Source organism: Ambystoma mexicanum, chromosome 6p, assembly GCF_040938575.1.
Source record: "Ambystoma mexicanum isolate Mex_15411 chromosome 6p, UKY_AmexF1_1, whole genome shotgun sequence".
Classification (NCBI taxonomy): Eukaryota; Metazoa; Chordata; class Amphibia; order Caudata; family Ambystomatidae; genus Ambystoma; species Ambystoma mexicanum.
This window is the reverse complement of record NC_090935.1, coordinates 494,732,828-494,756,626: the sequence shown is the minus strand read 5'-3', so window position 1 is coordinate 494,756,626 and position 23,799 is coordinate 494,732,828. Positions and strand designations below refer to the sequence as shown.

The 23,799-nt window shown below is 46.4% G+C and overlaps 1 protein-coding gene across 2 annotated transcripts in view; it reads right to left on the bottom strand.

Moving 5' to 3' along the window:
* The window catches only part of MAP3K1 (mitogen-activated protein kinase kinase kinase 1), a 752,184-nt gene that overhangs the window by 344,386 nt on the left and 383,999 nt on the right, over positions 1-23,799 (bottom strand). For both annotated transcript variants that reach the window (XM_069627298.1, XM_069627297.1), the window contains exon 11: positions 3,531-3,652. In XM_069627298.1, coding sequence (XP_069483399.1) covers positions 3,531-3,652 — 122 coding nt within the window. The remainder of the gene's footprint in view (positions 1-3,530; positions 3,653-23,799) is intronic.

Sequence of the window (23,799 nt, the reverse complement as noted above, 5' to 3'; positions counted from 1 at the left end):
TTACTGCTCCCTTCTCAAATCAGGTCAAAGAGAAATCCTTGACCTATCAAATCATGAGTGGGGTGGGGTGGGCACAGAAAGTTAGCATCCACACCCATTTCCAAAAGACATAAAAAGAGCCACTGGAAGCTGGACAGGGACATTCATTTTCCAACCTTCAACTGAATTCTTGCGCAGCACGCGGACGGAGAACTCCAGAGATCCAGGCTAACTCCAGAACAAAAACTCCAAAGAGCTGAACTCTTCAGCAGGCCTCAAAATCTTTTGCAAACTATTCAACCGCTGGGCTGTGCGGTTTGCTGCTTGCTAAGAGTCCTGTGTATCCAGAACAGAACCAGTACCCAGAAAGCAGTGCTATATCCAGAATCCATTTGATCCAGACCAGCAGAACCAGAGATCCGTGCAGTGCCGAGTGCCAGACCAGACTGCTGTATCCAGAACCGCAGACCAGACCCAGACCGCTGTGAGCAGAACCGGTGCCCGATTGACCCGCCGAGCAGAGAGAACCGCAGCTAAACCTATTGACCTGATCCGTGACGAGGCCATTCCGTTTAAATTTATAGTGTGAGTATCTCGCCAGAACTGTGCAGAACCAATCTCTTAGTTTAACATAATCTAATTCAAACTATTTTAACCTATTGAGAACTGCATCATAGGAATCGTGTGTTCATTCTGTCATTTCAAAGCTGCAAAACTGTCATCTGTCATTCTGAGCTTGACTTATTTTGAGAATCTACCTTCACAAAATCGTCCGTAACTCTTGAACCGTTAGTGACAGAAGCGAGATTTTACTTTTTTTAAAGCTGAGATTCTAAGCTTTCCAACAAGCTCTAAACCGACTTGCTACTCCTTTTAGTTCCTCCGTAATTGTGCTTGACGCACGAGACTAAATTGCTGCGATTTGACATTTTGCTTCATTTCAGCCACGTGTAAAAATATTTGTCTTTTGCTTCCATTACGGAATTCCGTTTTCAACCCGATAACCATCCCTGAATCATTGATAGGGCTGGCCTGAACTGATTTAAAGTATCTCTCACTCACCCTGAACCTCTAGAGGGAATTAAAAGCATTTTTAGCATATTTTTCACTTAATTGCCACCACATTAAAGTATTTTGGGCCTGTGTTTAAAAATCATTCCTGCTGCTCTCAGTTTGCTGGGGGGGAATTGGAACTTTGTATTGCATTATTGTTGGTATTCTTGAAGACTGTGCTCTCCTTCCATTTCCTTATATTGCATTGGGGGGGGGGGGGTTGAATTGTCAAAAGACAAAGTGATCACATTATCTCTTGTTGAAATCATATCAAATAATTTCTGTGTTGCATTCTGTCCCACCTTGCATTTCCTTGAACCATATAAAGCATTCTCTGCTACCTTAGTCCTCTTTTCTTATTCATAAGTAACCAAGAACTGTGCTACTGTAGGATTACCTATTTCTGATTACTGCTCATATTCACAAGTGTGCTATCAATTATCAATTTATAAAAGTGTGATATATATCTATTGTTTAATTTTTCAAATAAACCTTTTTAATTTGCAAAACAAACCTACTTCTTGGCTCCGTGGGGTCAGGGGGATTGTAAGAGAGGGGCGTTATACAAGGGTTCATCATCCAGATTATAACTTGTCATAAAAATATATAAATAAGGGCTTCCCTTGAGCAATCCCAGACAAGGCACTGACTTAGTGGGAATGCTTGATTGGAGTCATTAACAGTCCGAAAATGCGGCGTTGCTGCCATTGCTGTAGGTTCCCTCCACGTCCATGTTGGCCTCGGCATGCATGGCGTGGTGGGCCCAGCGCTTAATTTTACGGTCCTTTAACGTCTTAGGTTTAAAGAGCTTGCCGGATCGACAGTTCCCCTCGACGTGATCTCGTGGGAGGCAAAGATTGCACACCAGATGCTTGTCGACCGAGGGGAATTTTTTGTTGCAACTTCGGCAGAACTTGAAAGGGGTTCTATCCATAATTAAATGAAATGGCAGCTAGGCCAAGATAATGAAAAGGGGTAAATACATTATCCAATGTCCCCCCCCCCTCTCTCCCTACTGTGTGGGCCGAAGTGGCCATCTAAGGCCGAAAGGACCCGTCGATGGGAGTCTTGTTCGACGGTCGTTTTCTTCACCGGTGTCGGAGAAGTTATTGATAGTCGGTGAGCGAAAGATATAAAGGATAGGAAGAATAAACCAACTCCAATTTGATTAATCCATGGCGTTAGGCCGAAATCAGAGCTCTGTGATTTAGCGTCCGTCTACAATGGTTGAAAAAAACAATCTGAGGGACCTCGTCGCGTGAAGGACCATGGGTACAGTGAACGTCACACTAGGGATATCATTACTAGCACGCCCTGTCGACGCCCCTTTTTCGAATTTCGAAAACAACCACTAATACTCTGCAGCTTCCACTAGATGTGGGCCTATGCACAGCATGTGATCTAAGCAGATTTCACAAGCCTCAGAAATACACACACACAAAATAATCTGTTCTTGAATTGTACCTGCTTACTGCGTTAATTGTTCTTCTGCGAGGACCCAAAGATTTGACTGCTTGTGTGTGGCTACCTGTATTTAGACACCCCCACTCCCAAGTCATATGAAGTGTGCCTTTCTGCTCAGTGTATGTAACCTTGACAGTCTAGGCCAAATTAAGTGTCAAATACTGTGTTCATTAGCTGGGTTGGCCTCTCAGAACACTTCCAGAGGGTTGGGTCTGAAAATCCATCTTCAAGTCTAACAAGGTGCTAGTTGGTGAACTGGTTAACAGTTCAAGGGAGGGAGACACTGTTGATACTTCCCCTTGCCAAAGAAAGACCGAGATTCACCTTATGGAGTTGGCTTTGGCAGTACTTGCCGCAGTGGCAGCTTCCAATGTTCCTTCCATTGCCGCTCGTGCACCGGACTCCACGTTCCAGCGGTGGAAAATGTTGGGCTCGGGTTGACCGTGTCCACCTATCTGAAAACGTGCACCATTCAAACTGAGTTGTTATCCAATTTTGGATAACGAGCTCAGGGACACTGGTGTCAAAGTGAGGATCCAGATTATGGGGTCTGTACCCTAAACCAGTCCCCACCAGTTCCAAGCATGCAACTGTTTGTTCCCGAAGCAGCATAACCAGAGAAGAGAAAAATAGAGGGTGAGGACCCCATCCTGCACTGGCAACCTTAAGGATTGACCAGTACAATCACAATGCCAAAAATCTGAGTACTCCAAGAATTTGCCTGAAAGCAGCAAAATGGAAAGAGTGTCTTAACATAAATGCTTCTATGATGGCAGGTTAGTGCTTACTAGGGCTATCAAAACAGATTTATAGTAAGCGTAGGGATGATCACACAAAGTGTTCCATGAGTGATGGTTTACAAATAGTTTGTTTAAAACAGTATTAGCCCTTTTTCACATACCACAGCTGCAAAGTTGTGTTTAATTAATGAATGTACCTCTGACCACTGTGCTAAGTAAAGCGAATACAGCAAACAATTGATATTTTTCAGTTTCTTGCAATTAGGTGACCAGAGATTTATTTCAAAGCCATACCTATTAGCATCCGCACATTTAACCAGAATGGTTTCTACAACTGGCTTAAGTAGTCGTTGAAGTCTTGTCCGTTCATCCATATTATGACACGGCGTATACACCAGCATGGCTCGTAGGGTCTTCTACAAAGGAGAAAATACATATGTTATGAGTTTAACACATAGCTGCAACTGCTCCAAATACCAGAGTAAAAGGGAAAACAATCTGAGGACGTGGACAACATGTGAAGGATTGTGGGTACCCAGTGCTTTAAGTGGTCCGGGGCCTGGCCTCGGCAGTCTCCAAATAGTGCGGCTGAGCCGTGGCCCTACCGGGGCCCCGTAGGTCACACCATGGTAGGACACATTATCCAGTCACGGCCGTAGCTGCAACGGGAGTTGGGCCCACCATTTTAATGTCAGGCAGCAGACAGAAGTGCCAGCCACAGCATCGCTGCAGCTGGCTGGCACTTCTGTCAGTCACTGTAACTTCCTCTTGTGACCCCTCAACGCGAGGGGTCACAAGACGAAGTTATAGTGCCTTTGTCATTCCGAGGTCACTGACCCTCAGCGAACCAGCGGGCTCTGTATCTAACCCGCAGATTAGAGCACAGAGCCTGTGGGTTCGCTGAGGGCTCCGATCCATCGGCTCTGCAGAGCACAGATCACTGAGCCTGAGCCGTCTTTGTTGGCAAAGCTTTATAAAAGATCCCTTGAATTGTGTACTTTTCAAGCCATCTTTTATAAACATAGAAATATATACCATAGTAAGGTGCACAAACAAATATATAAATGTTTGTAAGCAATGATATATTTGTATGCATACCTTACTATGGGTTGTGTACTTTTCATGCCATCTTTTATAAACATAGAAATGTTACATATTTCTAGGTTTATAAAATGTGGCTTGAAAGTGCAAAATTCAAGCCATCTTTTACAAAGCGTTGAGGATAGACAAAACCAGAGGTGTCTTCGTCGACAAAGATTTAAAAAAGATTTTTTGAATTGTGTACTTTTCAAGCCAGCTTTTATAAACCTATGCTTACCTTACTATGGTTTGTGCACTTTAGGCCACGCCCACCATGGAAGCCACGCCCTAAATGAGGGGGTCCCCCCTCAATTTCTTACCCCACTTAAAGCACTGTGGGTACCTATACATTTAGGATAGGGATAGTGTTACAGATATGTGCCCGAAGTCCCATTTTTTTAATTAGAAAATGAAGATATAATACTCTGAGGAAGCCACTAGGTGGCAGACTATGCATAGCATGCGACTACGCAGATACAAGCTACAGAAACAAAATATTCAATATAGCAAAGCTTTGCGTCAGCTTTGCTTTTTGATGTCTCAAGGTCAAAACCTATAGAGGGCTATTACTTTGTTAAAGTAAATCTAGCCGTTTCTACAGTCTCTTCCTAACGGTACACATTTTTGAAAAAAAAACGTACTAAATTAGGGAACACATTTTGCAAAATTATCAAATGGTTTAAAAAAAATGGCATATGATGTGTGTGCTCTGCCCAAACGGTGGTCTGTAGAGACGCAATACCGATAACAAAAAAATATATATCTAAATGGCAAAAGACATTAAGAAATCAGCAATTCAAACATCGATGGACAATGGAGGAAAACACATTTCTTGTATAACCCAAGCCTTTAGGCTTCTGATCCCTGGATAGATTACAATGGCAGATAGAAATAGGACGTTAACAATAAAAGACATCTTTGGCTCTGTTCGACACCAGACAGGGTATTATATACTGCCACTCTTGACTCTCAAGATTCTTTTCAAAACCATTTAACGTGTTTCGAATACCACCACTAGTCAAAAGGAGTATGCAGAGCATGCGACTTAATTGGACTGATTTTTCAAAACCAACGGACAATGCCCAAAGGATCTACTTCCATAAGTGCCTTCGACAAACTACAGTTAACACAAACGTGCTAACTGTGTAGTTTAGTGGTTGATCGAGTTCAGAGAATCTATTCATTTAAGCAATAAACCCTGCTGGGGGGGGGGGCTTTACCGGTCCTGGTAAGGCCTGAGCCAGTTAGTCATTCGAAGCAAGGGCTGTAACATAAGTCCAGGCATTAGTTGCCGCGGTAAAGCACGTCTGTACAGAGGGGTTTATTGCCATTAGTATCCCGGGATGTTTACCAGCATGGTAGTAATTACTTCTTTTTTGAAGTTGAGAAACGGCACGGTAGGCAATGTGTGTAAATTGGGATTGTTGATTGCGGGGCGGGACACGGATGGGGGAGGGAGGATGACAGCCTCTTGCTTCCGAGGAAGCTCGAGCGGGGCCTTTACCATGAGATAAAGACCTCGTTCCAAGCCTCCTGATTGGCTACGAGGCCACCAAACCACCCTCCAGGAGCTACAGAAAATATTCCATCAAAAAAGGTAATTTCTTGGAAAGACGTATCTTTACTGCACCTTTCCTTCCATCTTTATGGAACCCCAAACGTTTTGCTTTTTTTATTTTGACCTGCTCTTTTTGCAGTGCAGTGAATTATTACGCTGCTCTACACTGGCTTTTGCTCATATGTTATGGGGAAACTGACATGTCCTTCAGGCTGTTCTGTTACTGTGTTACTACTTTTGGTTACTTTGTATCACTTGTGGTAACTTTTGTGCAAAGCAGCTTACACTGCAGTTCAAAGGGGTACACTTTGTGCTGCACTAGACTTACACTCAGAGGATTTTTGGTTACTCTACATGTGCTCAAAGGACAAGCTGGTGGCAGCAGTGACTTTTCCCCACTTTGTGGGACTTTTAGTTTTAGCTTTATCGCGTTTGGCTACTAAATGTGGCTAGTGTGCAAATATGGCTGTTCCACATGGTTTTAGACCTGTCCTTTGACCATCTTATTCTTTAGCCTTCTTCCTGGCCTGTGAGGCCAGGAAAATCCTTATAAGGACATCCAGTGCCCGGGGAAGCAGAAGCTTTTGGCGGGCTACTGGAGGGCTATGTGCGTTTGCTGGCAGGATATCGGCTGGGACCATCAGGTCCCAATCCACTAACTGGTTTCAGTGTGTCAGAGTGGTATGCATGAATGTCCCCGCCAGTGGTCCTGATCGAACCACTGCTGGGGTGTGTGTGTGTCTGTGGGCTAGTCCCGTCGTTGGCTAGTGAGGGAAGCGGCTCTTATCTGGCTTTTAGGATAAGAAGAGAACCCCTGCACCCATTCCTCAGAGTTCCTGGAGAAACCTGAAGGAGCCAAGAATACCATCCAGTTGTGAGAATTGCAAAGAAACCAGAGACCCGTCGGAAGAAGATATGGCTACCAACTTCTGATACTGTCCTAGGGGAGCCCTGGAAGGAGCTGCAACCTTTGGAGTGGAGGGAACATCCATTCCCGATGTCTGCTCGGTACCCAGCAATGAAGAGCCTTCGGAAGTGTCCCGGGATCGTCCTGTAGCTGGCCAGCTCCGAATTTGGGCTACCGTGCTGCCGGCGTCACCGTTCAGAGTATGATAATAGGGCACCATTTACATCTACATGTTATGACAAGACCAGGTTACGCAGGTAGGGTGGGGGTTACCTGACAAAGCAATCCAGAGTCACTCCTGACCGAAGAAAATAGCTGGTGGAGACCCAATCCATACCCAATCCATACCCCTTTCCCTTTGGTGCCGGCTTGCATATTATCAGTAACCAAGGCCTTCTGTTGGGTGTTTCTAGAAAAAAAAACAGAAGAGAGCAACCTTCCAGCTCCCCTAAACCACCCCCATGGGAAAGCGGGAGATCGACACCCGAGAGAGCGAGAAGGCAACCTTCCAGTTTCCTGAGCTACATAGGTCAGGCGCCTATGTCAACAGATCATCAGGGACAAGCAGGGACTTAACAGCTAAGGCCAAACTGCGTTGCCATCAGAGTTCTCGAAATGCGAGAGACAAATAAAGAAGGATTGGACCCTGCACACAAATAACTACGGTAACCCCAAGACACAGACCCAGCTTACAAACTTGAACATGGTCCCTCCGGCCCACAATGAAAATTCGGCAGCACGAACGCAGTTAGTGGCAAGGAAGACAAAGTTTGGACATGGAAAGGAGACCAATCCACACAGAGGAAGGGCAATATAAGCAGGAAACAGGAAGCAGGTGGTGTGGGTTTGTTGTGGTGCGAAGTGGTGACAAAGAGACCAGCAGGAGGCAGGATGGTGGTATTTATTGGGAAAGACGAGGTATAGTCATAGTTAGTGTAAAGGTACTGCAGCCCGAGTGTGCATATTTCTGTGGTGAGTGGGTTAGGAGGGTTAGAGTAAGGAGTATAAGAGAAGCGATGGTAAAGAGTGAAAGGGAGTTTGATTAGTGGGATGAGGCAAGTAGTAGTAGGAGGAGAGTAGTAGTGATGAGGCGGAGAGTAGTGACGAGGAGGAGAGTATTAGTGACAAGGAAGGCAGCTGCTCTGCTCGAGGACAGCAGCTAAATTGTGTAAATCTGTTTTAAAACCTTTTTAACCTTAATTGCTGCATTTTATTTGAATTGTAATACTGTGTGATTGTGTGAACGTATTTGCACGGAAGAAGGAATTGAATGACTGCCACGGTTTGCTGATTTTAGGCGGCGCCGTGTTTACTGATTAGTTTAATTTTAGCAGTGCACAGGTGAGCCTCCTGGGCTAAGACGACTTGAGAGTCCTCTTTCTTTGCCCATCGGCCCTGCCCTATGCCTCGCTTTCATCCCGATCCCGGCACTTATGTGCTGGATCGGTCGCCCGCGCAGCGGGCGGCAGCACCACCAGCGCGCCGAAGGCGTGCTTAAGGCAAGCCCGTCTGTGCCCGTCCGTGCCGGGAAGGGGCATTCTGATAAAAGCTTTCTGCTTTCTCTCGCCCCCCTCGGATACTAGGTGGCCTATTGGCTGGAGCCTTCATACATCCAATGCTGCCCCCCCCCCCTTCCTCTATTAGCATCCATAGTACGGAGCCCACGATGACCACCCATACTTTATGCCTACTGAACACCAGGTCTCTCTCGGCTCACAGTGGTGAGATCTGGGATCTGTTAGCACATAGGCAATCAGACTTTTTATGTCTGACAGAAACTTGGCTCACTCCGAGCTCGGTACCTGCTATTGTTCAAGCTCTCCCTTCAAACTATCGCATCCTCCATCATGATCGTCCACCTCCTAAGCGTGGTGGAGGCATTGCAGTCATTTTTAAAGATACATATATGGTTACCCAGATACCATGCCCACATACATAAAGTATGGAAGCCCTCCTCTGTCGGTGCGTACTCTCGCCCTCTTGCGTTACCCACCACCTGCTCATTTACCGCCCTCCAGGCCCTATAGGCCTTTTTGGGAAAGGCTTTGACGATCTCATAGCTGATCTAAACTTGCATTACACCAATCTTGTGATACTATGCGATTTTAATCTACATTTCAATTTACCTAGATCGGACAAATTCAATTCCTTTTTTGATAGCCTTTCTGACCTTCACCTCCGCCAACTAATTCAAGCCCCCACCCACCTGCACGAAAATATCCTTGACCTGGTATTTGCCAAAGATGCCCTGCTCGACCCTGGCCCAATTGAGCCAGTGACTTGGTCTGATCACTACTTGGTTTCATGCTCATTTACGTTAGCTACCCCCCTTTGCAAAGTTCTTCCCCCTAAGACGTTACTCTGCTCCTGACGTTCTGTCGATCCCAAGGCACTTAGTGTTCAAATAGCCTCCAATTGTGCTTCCCTGAGACCTTTATCATTAACTACACTCACAGTCATTGGTGTCTGCTGCCAACTGCTATGCCCCACTGACACTGACTCGAGGCCGTAGGCTACCGTCTCAGCCCTGGTTCACCGATCTGCTAAAAAATGCCCGTCTTCAACTCAGACAAGCTGAACGTAAGTGGCGGATTAGCTACAATCCGACACTTAGAGACTTGTACAAGCTCAGTCTCTCTACCTATCTAGCTAATGTTAAACTAGCTAAATCAACTTTTTTTGCTCAAAGAATTGAAAATGCTTCACTTAAGCCAAAAGCTTTGTTCTCTATTGTTCCCGCACTCTCTTCCTCTAAACCTTTGACCTCTATGGTTAAGCCATCACAAAAGTCTCCCTTTCTGCCCCTTGTGTTCTTACCTGTGGTGTCCCTCAGGGATCCTCGCTCTCCCCGATCCTGTTCAACATTTATATTTGGGCACTGGTCTACCTTATTCGTTCCTATGGACTTAATTGTTATTCCTACGCTGATGACACCCAAATCCTGATCCGGCTTGATCAGGACCAAACTGTGGTCTCAGCTTGTCTTCATGATTGCCTTAAAGCAGTCGGCGCCTGGATGGACCAAAACTGGCTCAAGCTCAGCGGCGATAAAACAGAAGTGATGTTGTTGAGCTGCCCCCCCCAACCTCTCACTATGGGCCCCTGCCTTTTGACCCACATTGTTGGGTCCATTGCCTAGTCCAGTCAACAAAGTGAAGAATTTAGGGGTTATTCTTTCTACCTCTCTCTCTCCATGTCAAACAAGGTTACGGCTGTCAGTCAGTCTGCCCATCACCAGATCAGGGTTCTAAAGAGGGTCCCGTCTATGATCCCGGAAGCCATGCGTCCTCCCGTGGTGGCTGCGCTGGTCCTTTCACGGTTGGACTATTGCAACTCCCTGCATCTATCGCAACCTATTGGCTTGCTCCAACGTATGCAGAACCTGGCAGCCAGATTAGCAACTGGCTCCCCTTATGGTGCCCATATTTCACTGGTGCTTCGTTGACTCCATTGGCTACCGGTGGCGCAGCGAGTTAAGTTTAAGTCATTATGTATTGTCCATCGGGCAATCCATGGCTTGGGAGCGGAATTCCTCCAATCCAAATTCTCTCGATATATTCCGGAACGTAATCTGCGCTCTTCGACCACTAACCTACTTCTGATTCCCAGGTTTAACCGGGAAAGACTCGGCGGCAGAGCCTTTTCCATTGCCGCGGCCAAGCTTTGGAACACTCTCCCACTATTACTCAAATCTACCTCCAACCATTTGGCTTTCAGGAAAGCTTTGAAAACCACTCTGTTCTAGCTTTCTGACTCTCTTCTGATCCTCTCTAGCCTGTAGCTTCCTCACCAGCGCCATGATGCCTTTGGGCGACCGCGCGCTTTACAAATTTAGATAACATAACATAAAGAGGTGAGTAGTAAGGAGGGGAGTGGTCATGACAAGGAGTTTGAAGAGAAGTGACATCAAAGGATGGATCCAAGTAATAGGAGGGATGAAAAATCTGAGGCTAGGAGGAGTAGGAGAGATGAGTGGTAGCAAAAGGGAATAAGGAGGTCGGTCAGCGTGTGCGACTGAACTAGCCGGCGTTGAACAGAGTAAGTGCAAGGCACTATTCCCATGAGAACAACCACCTTTGGTTAGAGTAGGCAGAGTTGGGCAGTCCCTGAGGGAGTTCAGATAGCTTGCGTTTAGGGAACCACCATTAGAAGGCAGTCATACAGGAGATAAGAACATTCTATAGAAACATCTGGGGTTATGGATGCTTGGATTAAGGAGGAGTGTGTTGGAAAGAAGCGTGAGTGACGACTCTAGTAACTGCAAAGTAAAATAAAGACCCTTGCCTGGTCTCTAAAGACTCAGTTGGATTTTCGTGGCATCTGTGCAGATATAAAACAGGATAATTTGAAAGATGCGCATTGACAAACTCCCGATCAACTCAACATTCATCATTTAGATTCTCTGATAAGTATGTCATTTTTAATAGACAACTAGATATCTAACCAAATTCTTAGATTCAAAACATTACTCTTTATTAGAACACCATCTACTTTCTGCAACAAGGGAAGCGTAGTAGCTAAACAGTCACTCCAGTTTGTGCCCTGCTCCATGTACACTTGTTATTACTGGCATGTCCTGCAATCTTGTAGCCTTCTGTTGAGAGAATGGGTGGACTTTGTAGTGAGTAGAAATGTAACCATGCAAGTCTAGTGACGGAGAATCAGGTGGCACTGGATAACAGCTTCACCAACCATTGGCAATCAGTGAACCATAATATGTTCAAACAAAGCAGCACCATCACAAAGTAATGAAGCTGGTACATGCAATAGGAATTAGTGAGTTAAGCACTGGATTAGAGTACGGGAGCACAAATACAAGTTTTTTACAGAAACTGATTCAGGGAAAATAACTTTCCTTGCGCACTTCAGTTTGGAATCAATATAACTTGGAAAAGAGGCAGTGTCCCGGTAGGAAAGATTGTTTTTCTGTTTTTCCATAAATATCTATGGAACCCCCAGATACACCAACCGGCCGACCCCTCCTCCCCACCACCCCCCAGCGTGGGAAGTTTCCTATGGAACCACATTTTGCTGCTCCATTTTTTATTTTCCTGAATTTTTTAAGGGAAGACTTCAGCTCCACTTCCCATGCCTTTTGCTCACATGTTATGGGGAAACTGATCAGTCCTTCAGACTCTCAGTACTGGAAAACTAGGTTTCCTTTTTGAATTCTTGTATTTTTATATTGCACACAGCATCTTCCAATGCAGTGCATGGGGATACCTTTTTATCACACTATTATTTTTGAACAGGATTTTTGGTTACTTGTATATGTGCCTAAAGACAATCTGGTGGCAGCAGCCTTATTTTTAGCATTTTTGCACGATTTTTGGTGTGCATATTCAAGTTTACTGCCTATGGCCACTAAACGTGGCTAGTGCTGCTTAAACAGCTATGCCATTAGATTGTTTGCGTGTTTTGTCTCCATTCCTGTCCGTGCCCGTCTGTGCCCATGCCTCTCCTGAAGTGGCCCAGTATCCCCTTCCAGGGTCCGGCCTAGTGATGCCCGTCTCCTATGCCTGATCTCCGAAGACCCTGATCAGTGCTTCAGCCATTGGACTAACTAATCAACGCCTTCTCATGTGTCCAGCCCTGCCGAGCCTTCGGAAGTGTTGCTGGACTGCCCACTGGACTGACCAGCTCTCTCGTGGGTTAACTTGGCAGAAATGTAACCGTTCCGCATTCGAGTCTGGTACTTTGGCAGTGGCCAGCTTGTGCCACAAGTCACCTTCTCCCCATTTTACAGGTTCCCATTTTCAAGGGAACTTGTCCTGGAGCAGCTCTTGTCACCGCAACTGGAAAGACACCGGTCGTCAACTGCAAATGGTGATCGTAGCTGGGACTGACCGTACTCCATCCTGTGAAGTGTCCCAAGTAGGCCTTCATCATTAGATTCAGCATTTCTTTGCCGACAGGGGTTGCATCTTGCATTTGCACCCAACCGGAAGAATCCTCTAACTCGCAACTCCTGGTCACCTCTCACTGGAACAAAGGACAGAAGATAGAGCCCACAGCGACCCAAACCCCTCTCCTCCAGCTCCAACCCCCCTTTGCCCAGATGATCCACTTCATCTGGGAAAATCCGAGTCGGTTGGATAAGTAAGCACCAGTGTGCCGGTACCCACCTCCATCCCCCCCTCCTCCATAGGATAAGATTGGGATCAAGTCCCTTTGTCGCCTGTCTCCCCAACACTCCACTCACCTTTGGTCGTCTAACCTGGCTCGGGTTTCGTACCCCTGGGTTAGTCTTGGGTCTGGCAGGGGGGGTGGTGGGGGGGGGGGGGAGAGAGAACTTAGCTACCCATGGATATATTGGTTGTTGAACTTTTAAATAGTTTGAAACTAATCACCATCACAAGCCCACTGCATCCCTTCTAAAGAGAATACTTACTTGTGAGAAACACTTTTTTCAACCCTGTGACTTTTGGGCACAAGGCCCCAATTCCAGCTTAGGGGTTGGACGTTTAAAGTTAAGATATTGCACTTCTGGCTGATTCCCATCATTTACTTCATCTACATTGCTTACCTGATTTTCTTGATTAAGTTACATGATGTCTATTAAGTGAATCTAATTGCGATTGTACATATATTTCTATTAGTGGCAGGTTGAAATCAGTCTAAAACTAGTCACTGCATCAATCTGTTTTTGGCCTGTTTTAGGTGCCTTTGTGCAGGAATGTGTGTATTTTGCGATCGTTTTCTGCATAGTTTGTGGTTTTCTGTGGGGTTTACTTTGTGATTTTTGTTCCCTCCCACCCCGTTTTCTGAGTTGGTCTGCATCTAGGGAATGCAGTCTCTGTGGTGTAGTCCTTTGTCCCTGGCTTTTTTTTTTTTACTCTGCCCATCCTACTCCTTGCAATTGGCTGAAAAAGTAAGGCGGATCTTAGCCCATTTGATTCTCATAGGTCCGTGCCACACCAGTGACTGGAACAGCTGTCCTTCAGACCCTACCCGGCCAGCCCTCTGCTAAGGAACCCAAGACAAAGCCCTGCTATAGGCTTGTTGAAGCAGGCGGCCGTAGTATTGATGTTTTGGGTTCCTCTGCTTGGGATGTACTTTCAAATTCCCTTAGAGTTGCCACAACGACCACTGATTTCAAAAGCATGATGAAGACCTTTCTCTTCAGCCACCCCCCACCCCCGTCTGACTCCCTTGACTGATCTTTGTTCTATGCTGCCATTGGCTCCCACAAACTGCATAGTTTTTGGGGCGCCTTGAGGCCTTCAGGCGTGTGGAGCGGTATATAAATAATTTGAATAAATGGTAGCTCCCGAAGAAGCAGCTCCAGTCAGTTTTTGTCCGTGTTCGCCTAGGAAGCCAGTAGCCAGTCATCAGCCAGCAGCGACTGACAAGGTAATTGTGGTCTGGGTGGTGTGTACAGCAATCATGTATTCCAAAAAGCCCTGCCACTCTTCATACCTACATAACATAGCATAGCATACCAAAATCAGCCACCTAGTAATTATTTCCACATCTGCTGTGTACTAACCTTTAAGTGGTTTTATTTTACTAGTGTGTACCATACTTAAATGTTCTCCTTCTATCCAGATATCTCAAATCTAGGCGTTTTACATTTACTGTTGTGCCTCCAATTTAGGAATTCATCCTCTGTCTAGGTGAACTTTAGCCATGCGTCACACATAGGGTATTAGGAAGTTTGGCCATGCACCAGACTTGGATATAATTAAGAATAGCCACACGTCCCATTCCAGAAGTGCAGGGAGGTGGAGAGACTTCCGAGTGGACGGGAGATCCAAATTACCATGGAGAGCCCTACCGTAGCCAACGAGAGCGAGATGGGAGCATCCTAGTTTGAACCCCAGACAGAGGGCATAAGAGTTGAAGGGGAAAGAGTGACGACCAAACAGATAAAACACAGGACCCAGGTAGCTTAAAAGGGCACAGGGAAGATTTCCCCCCCACACCCCAACCCTCTCAAGGGGCCCAGGAAGGTGATGGCGGCTGCACACCAGGTTATGCCAGGGGCCAAAGTGGTGATGACATCCATCAGTCTGACGGGGGGGTTGGGGGAGGGTGGCGGAGGCATCACCACTAAAAAGCTCACCACTAGAAAGCCCTGCACAGAATATAGGAGGGAGTCCAGCACACCACAATGCACAACACTCGCAGGGAGGCGTACTGCAGGTGGCCAAAACAGAGGAGGTACGACTGAGCAGCCAGACATCTCAAGACGGGTACATGTGAGCTGTAGTGATGCAACACAGATTCACAATTTTAAGTATTCAAATCAGACTTATACTCAAGGTTTTCCAGTAAGATAATTATTTAACGGTTGGTTTTAAATAAGCCTTCTTTGGAAAGAGCAATATTTGTACAATAAAAATACACTTCACAACACTTCCTCAGCTCTACGATTAGCAAGTAGATACCCTTTTGGGATGTCTCACACACACACACACACTTCCTACACCCTGAGGTGACTTCAATTACTAGGATACTGTGGACACAGATCACTTTTTACACTTAATGCAATACTGAGGAACTGAGGAAAAGGTTACGGAAGGAAAAAGGTTAACAGTTTCTCCAAGCATGTGAATACTTTACAATCTCCCAATGAAGTCTAGGTTAGACCTTTCCCAGCAATACAAGTTAAACTTATGCACCACCTATGAGGGACAGTTAAAACCAAAGCCAATGGGTCAGAAGAATCTGCAGGGAGCCAGGACAGCCAAAGTCACTTTGCACAATGTTTATGGAGCCGAGGCACTTCTTTAGATAGCACAAAGGTCTTGCACAATGTTAGAGAGTTTGTAGAAAAGGAATCACTGTTGTGCCACAAGCTGTTAGGCTTGTGAAAGGCAAAGCTGCAAGCAGCTCTGCAAAAAGCAGCTACTGCAAGACTCCAGTGAGAGCAAGCAAGCTACAGACAAAAGACTTAAGTACCCCTTCAGTCAGGACAGTATGTTATGTTGGAAGAAGAGGATCCAGCTGACTTCTGTTCAGGTTGCAGTCCTGCAGTTCCTGGGCCTCAGTCGTGGGGACAAGAGGGAGGACGTCTGGAGAATTCCTGCACTGCAGTTCGAAGGTCGTTCTGTGGCTATGGGTGCGTTCCAAATCAGCAGCACTTTGTGGTTTCAGCTACAGGTAAATAGCACCACAGCAGTTCTTGGACACCTTATGGGCTCCCCTTGCTTCTGAGGTCCAACACTCTGTTGAGGTGGCTCAGGCTAGGGTCATCCTGCTTTGGGAGGGTCCTCAGGATCTTCCTGGATCTCGGGTCCGGCTTAAAGACGATGCACTCGTTTCTGGTGTTCCTGGCACTTGGTTCCAGCAGCATCAAGGAAGTACAGCCAGCAGGAAGAGGTGCTCCAGCAAAGTTAGTCTTGGGGTCAGTTGGTCCCACCAACACAAGGGAAGAAGTCCCTTCCGGGCTTCTCTAGTCGATACGAAGTTGGAGTTTCAGCACTGCAGCAGAATCTAACAAAATTAACTAGTATACTAGGACAGCTGCATTTCTACTAGTGCAAGTGCATGACAGGAGGGAAGGAGAGAAGGTAAGACCAATCAATAGGCTGTCGTGCTATAAGTAATAACTTCCCAGATTGTACAAGTGCATGACAAGGAGTGTAGAGTGAAGTAGGGGGCGGAGGGGGAAAGGACAAAGAACAATAATCTACCCTGCTAGGTCTGGCGACATTCATATTCAATGATGATAGGTCATCATCAATAATGCGTCTATTCACAAGTGTTCCAGGCGCAACCCAGCAAGGGAGGGAGGACAGGACAAACGATCTTGCTAGACCTAGTGCATTCAAGGTCGTGCAAGTGCACAGACAGGAGTGCGAGGGATGGGGAGGGGGAACAAGTGCGCAGAGCCCATCAGGGTCCTGGGTTAAGTGCAGAAGAGGTTGCCTCTCACCTGGAATGTATTCCTAGGGCAGAGTGCAGAGGCCAGAAGGCAAGTGTAAGACTGGCAGGAGAGCCTGGGACCTGTGTGGTTCTGGAGGTGCACCAGGCAACCAGTCAGCAAAACGGAGCACAGTTGGGGTGGAAAGCAGGAGGGGGGGGGGAGAAAGGGGGGGTAGCAGGGAAGAGGGAGAAAGAGGAAGAGAAGAGGAAGGTCTTGAGGAGTTTCTGGAACTTGAGATTTGGCTCAAGACAGAGAGGCAGGGAGGATGTTCCAGAGGGAAGCACCTGCAGAAGATAAAGTTATACCCCCAAAATCTCTGTTTGGAGAAACAGCTCACCCGCAGAGAGTTGGAAGAGCCCGAGCAGAGGGCTCTAGAGTGGAGTATTTAGGGAGAGAGCATCGTAGGTAGTGTGGGCCCCGGCCCTAGAAGGCCTTGAGGACTATGCAGAGGGACTTGAACTTGATCCTTGCAGCCACTGGGAGCCAGTGGAGAGATTGCAGCGCAAGAGATGCGATCCCTGGGCTCTAGGCCAAGGATAAGTCTTGCAGTTCTGTTCTGGATAGGTTGAAGAGGTCGGAGAGTAGAGGTAGGAAGACCAGACTGTTGCAGAAGTCCAGTCTAGAGAGAACCAGAGCTCGGGAGACAATGAGTCTCTGGGGGAAGAGGAGAAAAGGTAGATTACTTCTGAGGAGGTGCAGCTGGCAGTGAGACTTTTTAGAGCTGTCCGAGATGTGAGAAGAGAAGGAGAGACTGGAGTCGAAGATGACCCCTAGATTTTTTGCCTCACTGGTGGGTGAAGGTTCAGGACCAAGGGAGGCCAGCCAGAGTGCAAGTGGGAAAGCGGAAGCAGGGGTCCCAATGTAGACCACCTCCGTCTTACTGGCATTTAGGCAGACATCATTAGCGGCACACCAGGACTGGATTGCAGACAGTCAGGGATGAGCGAGGAGGAGGAAGAGGCCGAGGGTAGCCTGAAAGAGCTCTGTCTCATCTGCATAATACTGAAAGTTGGAGGTAAAAGAAGAGATCAAGTGGGCCAAAGGGGCCATGTAGACATTGAAGAACAGGGGGATAGATTAGATCCCTGGGGAACATCATAAGTAGAGAGAGTAATACCGTAAAGAAAGGACCCAAGTTCCACCTGGGAAGGATGATCTGAGAGAAAGGACGCTAGCCACGCCAGGGCCTGCTCCGAGGTGCCCAGGGTATCACGCAGAGGGGAGATCAGGATGTCGCGGTTTACCGTACCAGAAGCAGAAGTGAGGTCAAGAAGGATGAGGACAGAGGGAGAGTTAGAGTCAAGATTTGAGAGCAGGTCTTCACGGGTGTTCAAAAGAACAGTTTCCGTGCCTCTGGATGCTCTAAAACCAGACTGATTGTCATGGAGACAGCCAACAGATTCGGTGTGGAGGGCAAGCTGAGAGATAGCCAGCTTCTCCAAGAGTTTTCCCAGGAAAAGGGGTGATAGAGAGCAGGCGATAGTTTGCCAGAATGGAAGTGTCGGCAGAGGTTTTTATGAGCAGAGGGTGCACAAGAGTGCTTGAGAGAAGTGAGGAAAACTCCAGTGGCGAAGGAGAGGTTGCAGGTCTGCCAACAGAGTCAATGTTGTCCTTGATGGTTTTGGAGGGGCAGAGGCCCACCTGTTTGGAAGACGCTTTCATAGACCGGACTTGTCTAGAGACCTCCTCAGGTGTGACAGGGGAGAGGAAGGAGAGAAGAGGGCAAGGGGAGGGGGCGCGCTGCGGGGGGCATAAGGGATAATGGTGCATGAGTGGGTGTGGAGGAGCCCTTCTGTTTTATTGGCCTTGCTTAGCTCATTGGTTTTCAGACTGTGGCAGGTGGGAAGAAGGAGTCAAGACATGCTGAGAACATTCAAGACCATCTTTATTGAAATTATATAAATAAGGCTCAACTTTCCCCATTTTTTCAGGGAATACCCTATCTATCTAAAGGAACTAAAAGGTGCTTGTCAGAAGGCCAACTGAAAAATGTCCTGCATCCAAACGAACTCTACCGGACCATACCACTATATAAAACTAAATTAAATAGGCCAACAGAATGCATTTTCTTCCCCTGGTCTCTTCTTCTCTTTTGATCGTCTTTGTTACAGATATTTCTCCACATAATCTTCTGGGGTCATATCTCTAATCAGCTCTTGTAGTTCAAGAATACTCTTGGTTTCGTGCTTGCTGTGGTCTATATTTAGAATATCTTTCCTTCAAATGGTTCCTCGGCCTCATGTTATCACTTGTAGACTCTTCCCAGTCTTTTACTTATTTAATTTTATTTATTTTATGTGTTTATAATGCGTCGAAAGCCTCTAGGCATCAGGGTGCAGTGACATAGAACGAGAAGACAGGACGTACTTTGACAGGAAATATTCAGGGTCTCTTCAGGCTTTCCTGATTTTAATTTATCTTTGTTTCCTTATAGACTGCTCTTGTCAAGGATTCTATTTCTTATGCCGTCTCCTCTGTGATCTTGTTCACTTGACAGCTTTATTTCTCATCGGTCATTATGTACTTCTAGATTATGCTTTCTCCACCCTTCACCTTCAACAAGGTATAGGGTATCTTCCCTTCCTCCCAGGGAATTTGGTTCAAGTCTCTGGTGGCTCCCCACCTGGGTGAGTTAAATCTCTTATATTATCATCACCGCTCTTGTTAACTATTCTCTTTAATAATATCTCATCTTCAGAATTGGGACGAGTTTCTCTCCAAGATAACCACATTCTCTGAATGGATTATTATTTACAATTCTAATTGCACCTTCTTATATTAATTTTTTCGTCTAGTACTGGGACGGGTTTCTCCTAGAGTAGAGAGATGTCCCGGTGGACTGCTGCTTTTTCCAGTACCTCTCTGTATGTGCTGGAAGGAAGCAGGGCTGGGCTCTCACTCGGGTGTGGTTTCTCGCTGATTAGCTCTCTGTTCTCGGTTTATCCACAAGTTACTGCCGTGCACTGGCGATCGGAAGCCATTCACGCTTCCAGAAACGGTTATCTCTGCATCGGTGTTTGGGCATCCCGCCCACCATGTTGCAAGTGTGGTCACACCACCAAGTTCGTTGGTCCCCTCTTCCTCCTCATAATGCTCTCTTTGTAGTTGTACATACTGGCTGTTAGGGAGATTTGTCCTTTTATGCTTCATCCTCTTTCCTAGTGAGACCCCACCATCCCCCAGCACGTTTTGCTTTACTTCTGGACCTTTCTCTTTCAAATCTTGAATGAGTGGAGCCTTTTTCCACTCATTCATTCTTGTGGGCTCTGTCTTTTGGAACTCTGTTTTTGTATTCTACCTGTACTATGGAGTCTGACAGCTCCATAGCTCTTAAAGGCATTGTTTTCTTGCCACTGCAGCACAGTGTTGCTGGGGACCCTTCGGGTCCTCCTTTAAGATTATGTTTCTATATCCTCAAGTAACTACAGTCCTTAAGGTTAGAGAGATACTTCATATTTCTTCCAAAATTCTATAGTACGAGATTGGCACACACCACCTTCAGTGGAGTGCCAAAGGGATTCCTAGTATCCTCCTCCTCTCTGCTCCTGTGACTTTTTTAGTCACAGACAATCACCTAGTTATGGTTGCGGCAGTGGGTGTGTTCTACCAACTATTGTGTACTTTCTATACTGCAGGCTATGTCCATAGTTCCGGTATTGCACAATAGGGGCACCCAAGTACCAATTTAGGGCCTCCTCTCTTTTTTCGCCATTACTAGCATGGTTGCTCTTTGTTAGCCCTTCTACCATTCTGGGAGGAGGTCAGTGTGTGTGTTTTGCCTTTGGAGACTAGGCAGGGATACCTACGGGATCCCGCCAGAGTGTCTGGGCAGGCAGGAAGTATGGGAGGAGTTTTCCACCTCCCTGTCCTTTGTCTTCCAGAAGGCCTGAACAGGTCCAGCTCCCACAGGGGGGTCTGGCTGTCTGGAGTTGACAGCCAAACGCCTCTTTCTGTAAAATGCTGAGAGAGATTGCAGAGGAGTATGTGCTGCAACTCTATAAAAGGTGAGGCTTCTGGAGTGAGAAGCAAGTCAACCACTGAAAACAGAAGTAACCGAAGAAGACAACCAGAGACGCCTGCAGATCCTTTGCAACACCGTGAAGCGGACACTGCTGTCCTGACCATGTTTTCTATGCGGCAGAGGAGTTCTGAAGAGGACTGCTTGCCTTTGGCTGGTGGGAACAACCAGTCCCAGGACGAACTTTAAAACAGCCATCTCCCGAGGTACGCGGAACGTCGTGCCACAGGTCCTCCCTCGAGACTGCCGCCGAGTGATCACGTCCATTGTCCATTGCCCATTGCCACCAAACCAAGGAATCCAGGGGTCATGTCCAGAGCTGCAACATCGCGGAGAATCCAGCAAAAAATGTTCTTCTAAAAAGGGACTTTGGGGAAAAAGGTATTGTTACCCGATTCCAAGAAGTCGCTCCAGAGCGTTTTTGTGCATGTAGCGATGCACAGGGCCACACCCTCTTACCTTCAACCCAAGACACTGCTTGCGTCCACTTAGAGTCCGTTTTAAGGTCTCCCTTCTTAGTTAACTTGCTGCTTCAATACCTTTAGACACAGGCACAAATCCACAGAAACTCTTCATTATCTGCTGATTGTCAAGACTTCAAGCCCTCTACGAACTGCCTTTAGCTAGGGTTGGGTTTATGGACAAAAGCCTTACCAGCGAAGAAACCGTCTCTAGAACTTTGAACACTTTGAACTAAGCTTATGTTGCACTAACTAAACCATTTTCCACCCTTTAAGTGAATTTACTATATGTGTTTACATAGTAAATGTACTACCGTATAACCCGTTGAAAACCACATGAGTGTCCAATAACCGATATGATAACATTGTCTTTTCCCTTTCTAACGTTGCTTGAAAAGTAACCGCGAACAAACACAAAAGTGAAAGTGCCCTTTGAAGTATATCATCAAGTATTCCTAAGTGTTCTAACGTAAACGCCTGAAGTGTTTAAAGTGATTCTGGTGTAAATAATAAATATATACCTTATATAATTTTAAGTGCAAGTGCTTCTTTTTTGTGGCTGTCTAGCTAAAATTCAGTGTACTTACCTACAGCTCACATCTTCCTCTTCAGATAAGCCGGACTGCTCTGCCAACTCTAAGGTCCTGAGTTAGTACAGACTGATACTAAGAGTTGGACCAGGTGGGCCACTGGGATAGTTTACTAAAGTAGGACTTAAGGAAAACTCCCCTAACACCGGGGCTCCAGCGCCTTGCATTGGTTTTCTGCTATTTGAAAGTCGCACGCTTTGCGACTGGCCTCGGCTCCACAAGGCGTGAGGATGTCAGGGGCTTCCCACAAACACAGCACTCTCCTCCTCCCCTCTGCTCAGACTAGTCCCAGTTAAATGTACATCTTATTTTATTTTAGCATTCCTAGAGTGCACCAAACCCAAAGGCATCCAGGTGCTGGTTACAGTAAGCAAAACCTTGCAGAGAGTATACAAACAATTGGTATAGAATGCAGTTACATTGTCCAGAAACGTGCTAACTGTACAGTAAGTAATTGACGGCTGAAATAAGTTAAGTCGTGTGAGAAGATCCAGGTTTCCAGACATTTGCGGAAGATCCAAAATGAGGGTTCCGATCTTAGTTGTAGTGGAAGGGCATTCCAGTGCTTAGAAGCGACAACCAGAAAACTAAAGCCTTTGCAGTCTGTATCTAGGGGTGGATAGGAGGTGTGAGTTGGAGGACCGGGTCGGTCTGACGGATTGCGATTTGGAGGACCTTTGTGCCCAGTATCTTGGTGCAGTGTTCAAAAGGCATTTGGGAGTTATGGCGTTATAAAAGGAATGCACTCTCGAATAGGCAGCCAGTGTAAGTTTCTTCTGGCTAGTGAAATGTGGTATGTTCAAGGCTGCTCTTAGCGTATTGTACTGTATGATATGTAATGTCTTAATGTTATGGGTAATGGTTCCAGCGAAGAGGACGTTACAATAGTCTAATCTAGAGACTATGAGGACTCTTGCAATTATGATGCAGCTGTCAGCAGAGAGGAAAGGTCTGCAGGCGTTAATACGTTTAGTGGTGTCGCGTAAATGCAATTGCCCGCAGACGAGGCAATTGCATTTACGTGCCTAGTTAGTGAGGAGTCCAGATACACCCCCAGCGTTTTAACTTCTTTGGAGACTGGGATGGGGACACAGTGAATGATGAATGACTTGTTTGCTCCATCCAGTTTGTTTAGTAGTGGCTGTGATCCAATCAGGAGCAGCTTTATCTTGTCGAAGCATTGCGAATGTAAGGACATCCAAGCCTGGATAGTTTGATAGACCATACCCAAGGTGTTGGAGTCCGTGTCATAGGTGCCTGAGATGGGTAAAAGGATTTAGTTATCGTCCGCCTGGTTAGTTTAGGAGATACCAAGGGTGTTGAGGTCGAAAAGTGGTTTCGTGAAGATATTGTATAATGTGGGAGAAACACATGAGCCTTGTGGGATTCCGCAAGTGACTGGGGCAGGAATTGCCGAAGCAGAAGGGGAGAACACTCATCGTTCTGTTTGAGAGAAAGTATGTGATCCAAGCTGTTGGCTTGGGGGATAAGTGGTCTGCCGATGAAAGGTGTTGGCAAAGAATGTTATGTCTACCAAGTCAAAGACAGCTGAGAGGTCTAGCAAGAAGAGGAGAGCAGGTTTGCTGTGGTCTTCAAAACCATCTTTTTGGATCTTTAAATCAAGGAGTGCAGATTCCGTGCCATGACTTGGGCGGAACCCAGATTGACGCAGCCCGAGAAGGTTATTAGATTTCAAACTTGTGTCTGTAAGTAAGCTGCTCTATCCAGAATTTTTTGTAGAAATGGGAAAGTTGTGATGGGGCCTGTAGTTGGTGGGGACGTTTCGGTCCAAGGTGGGCTTCTTAAGGAGGAATATGACCTAGGAATCTTTTAGATTAGAAGGCACTATGCCGGAAAAGAAGGGTGTTGATGAGCGATGAGATGACCAGCGCAAGCTCCAAAGCACAGTCTTTGATGACTGGGGTTGGGAAGATGTCCCCTTGGCATCTGGATGGTTTCACACCTTTGATGATTTTAGTTACCTCCAATTCAGTGACAGGGTTGAACTCAAACAGGCGAGTGTAATGGTTGGGCGGTGAGGGTTTTGTGACTGGTAAGGAATCAGAGGAGATTTGTTT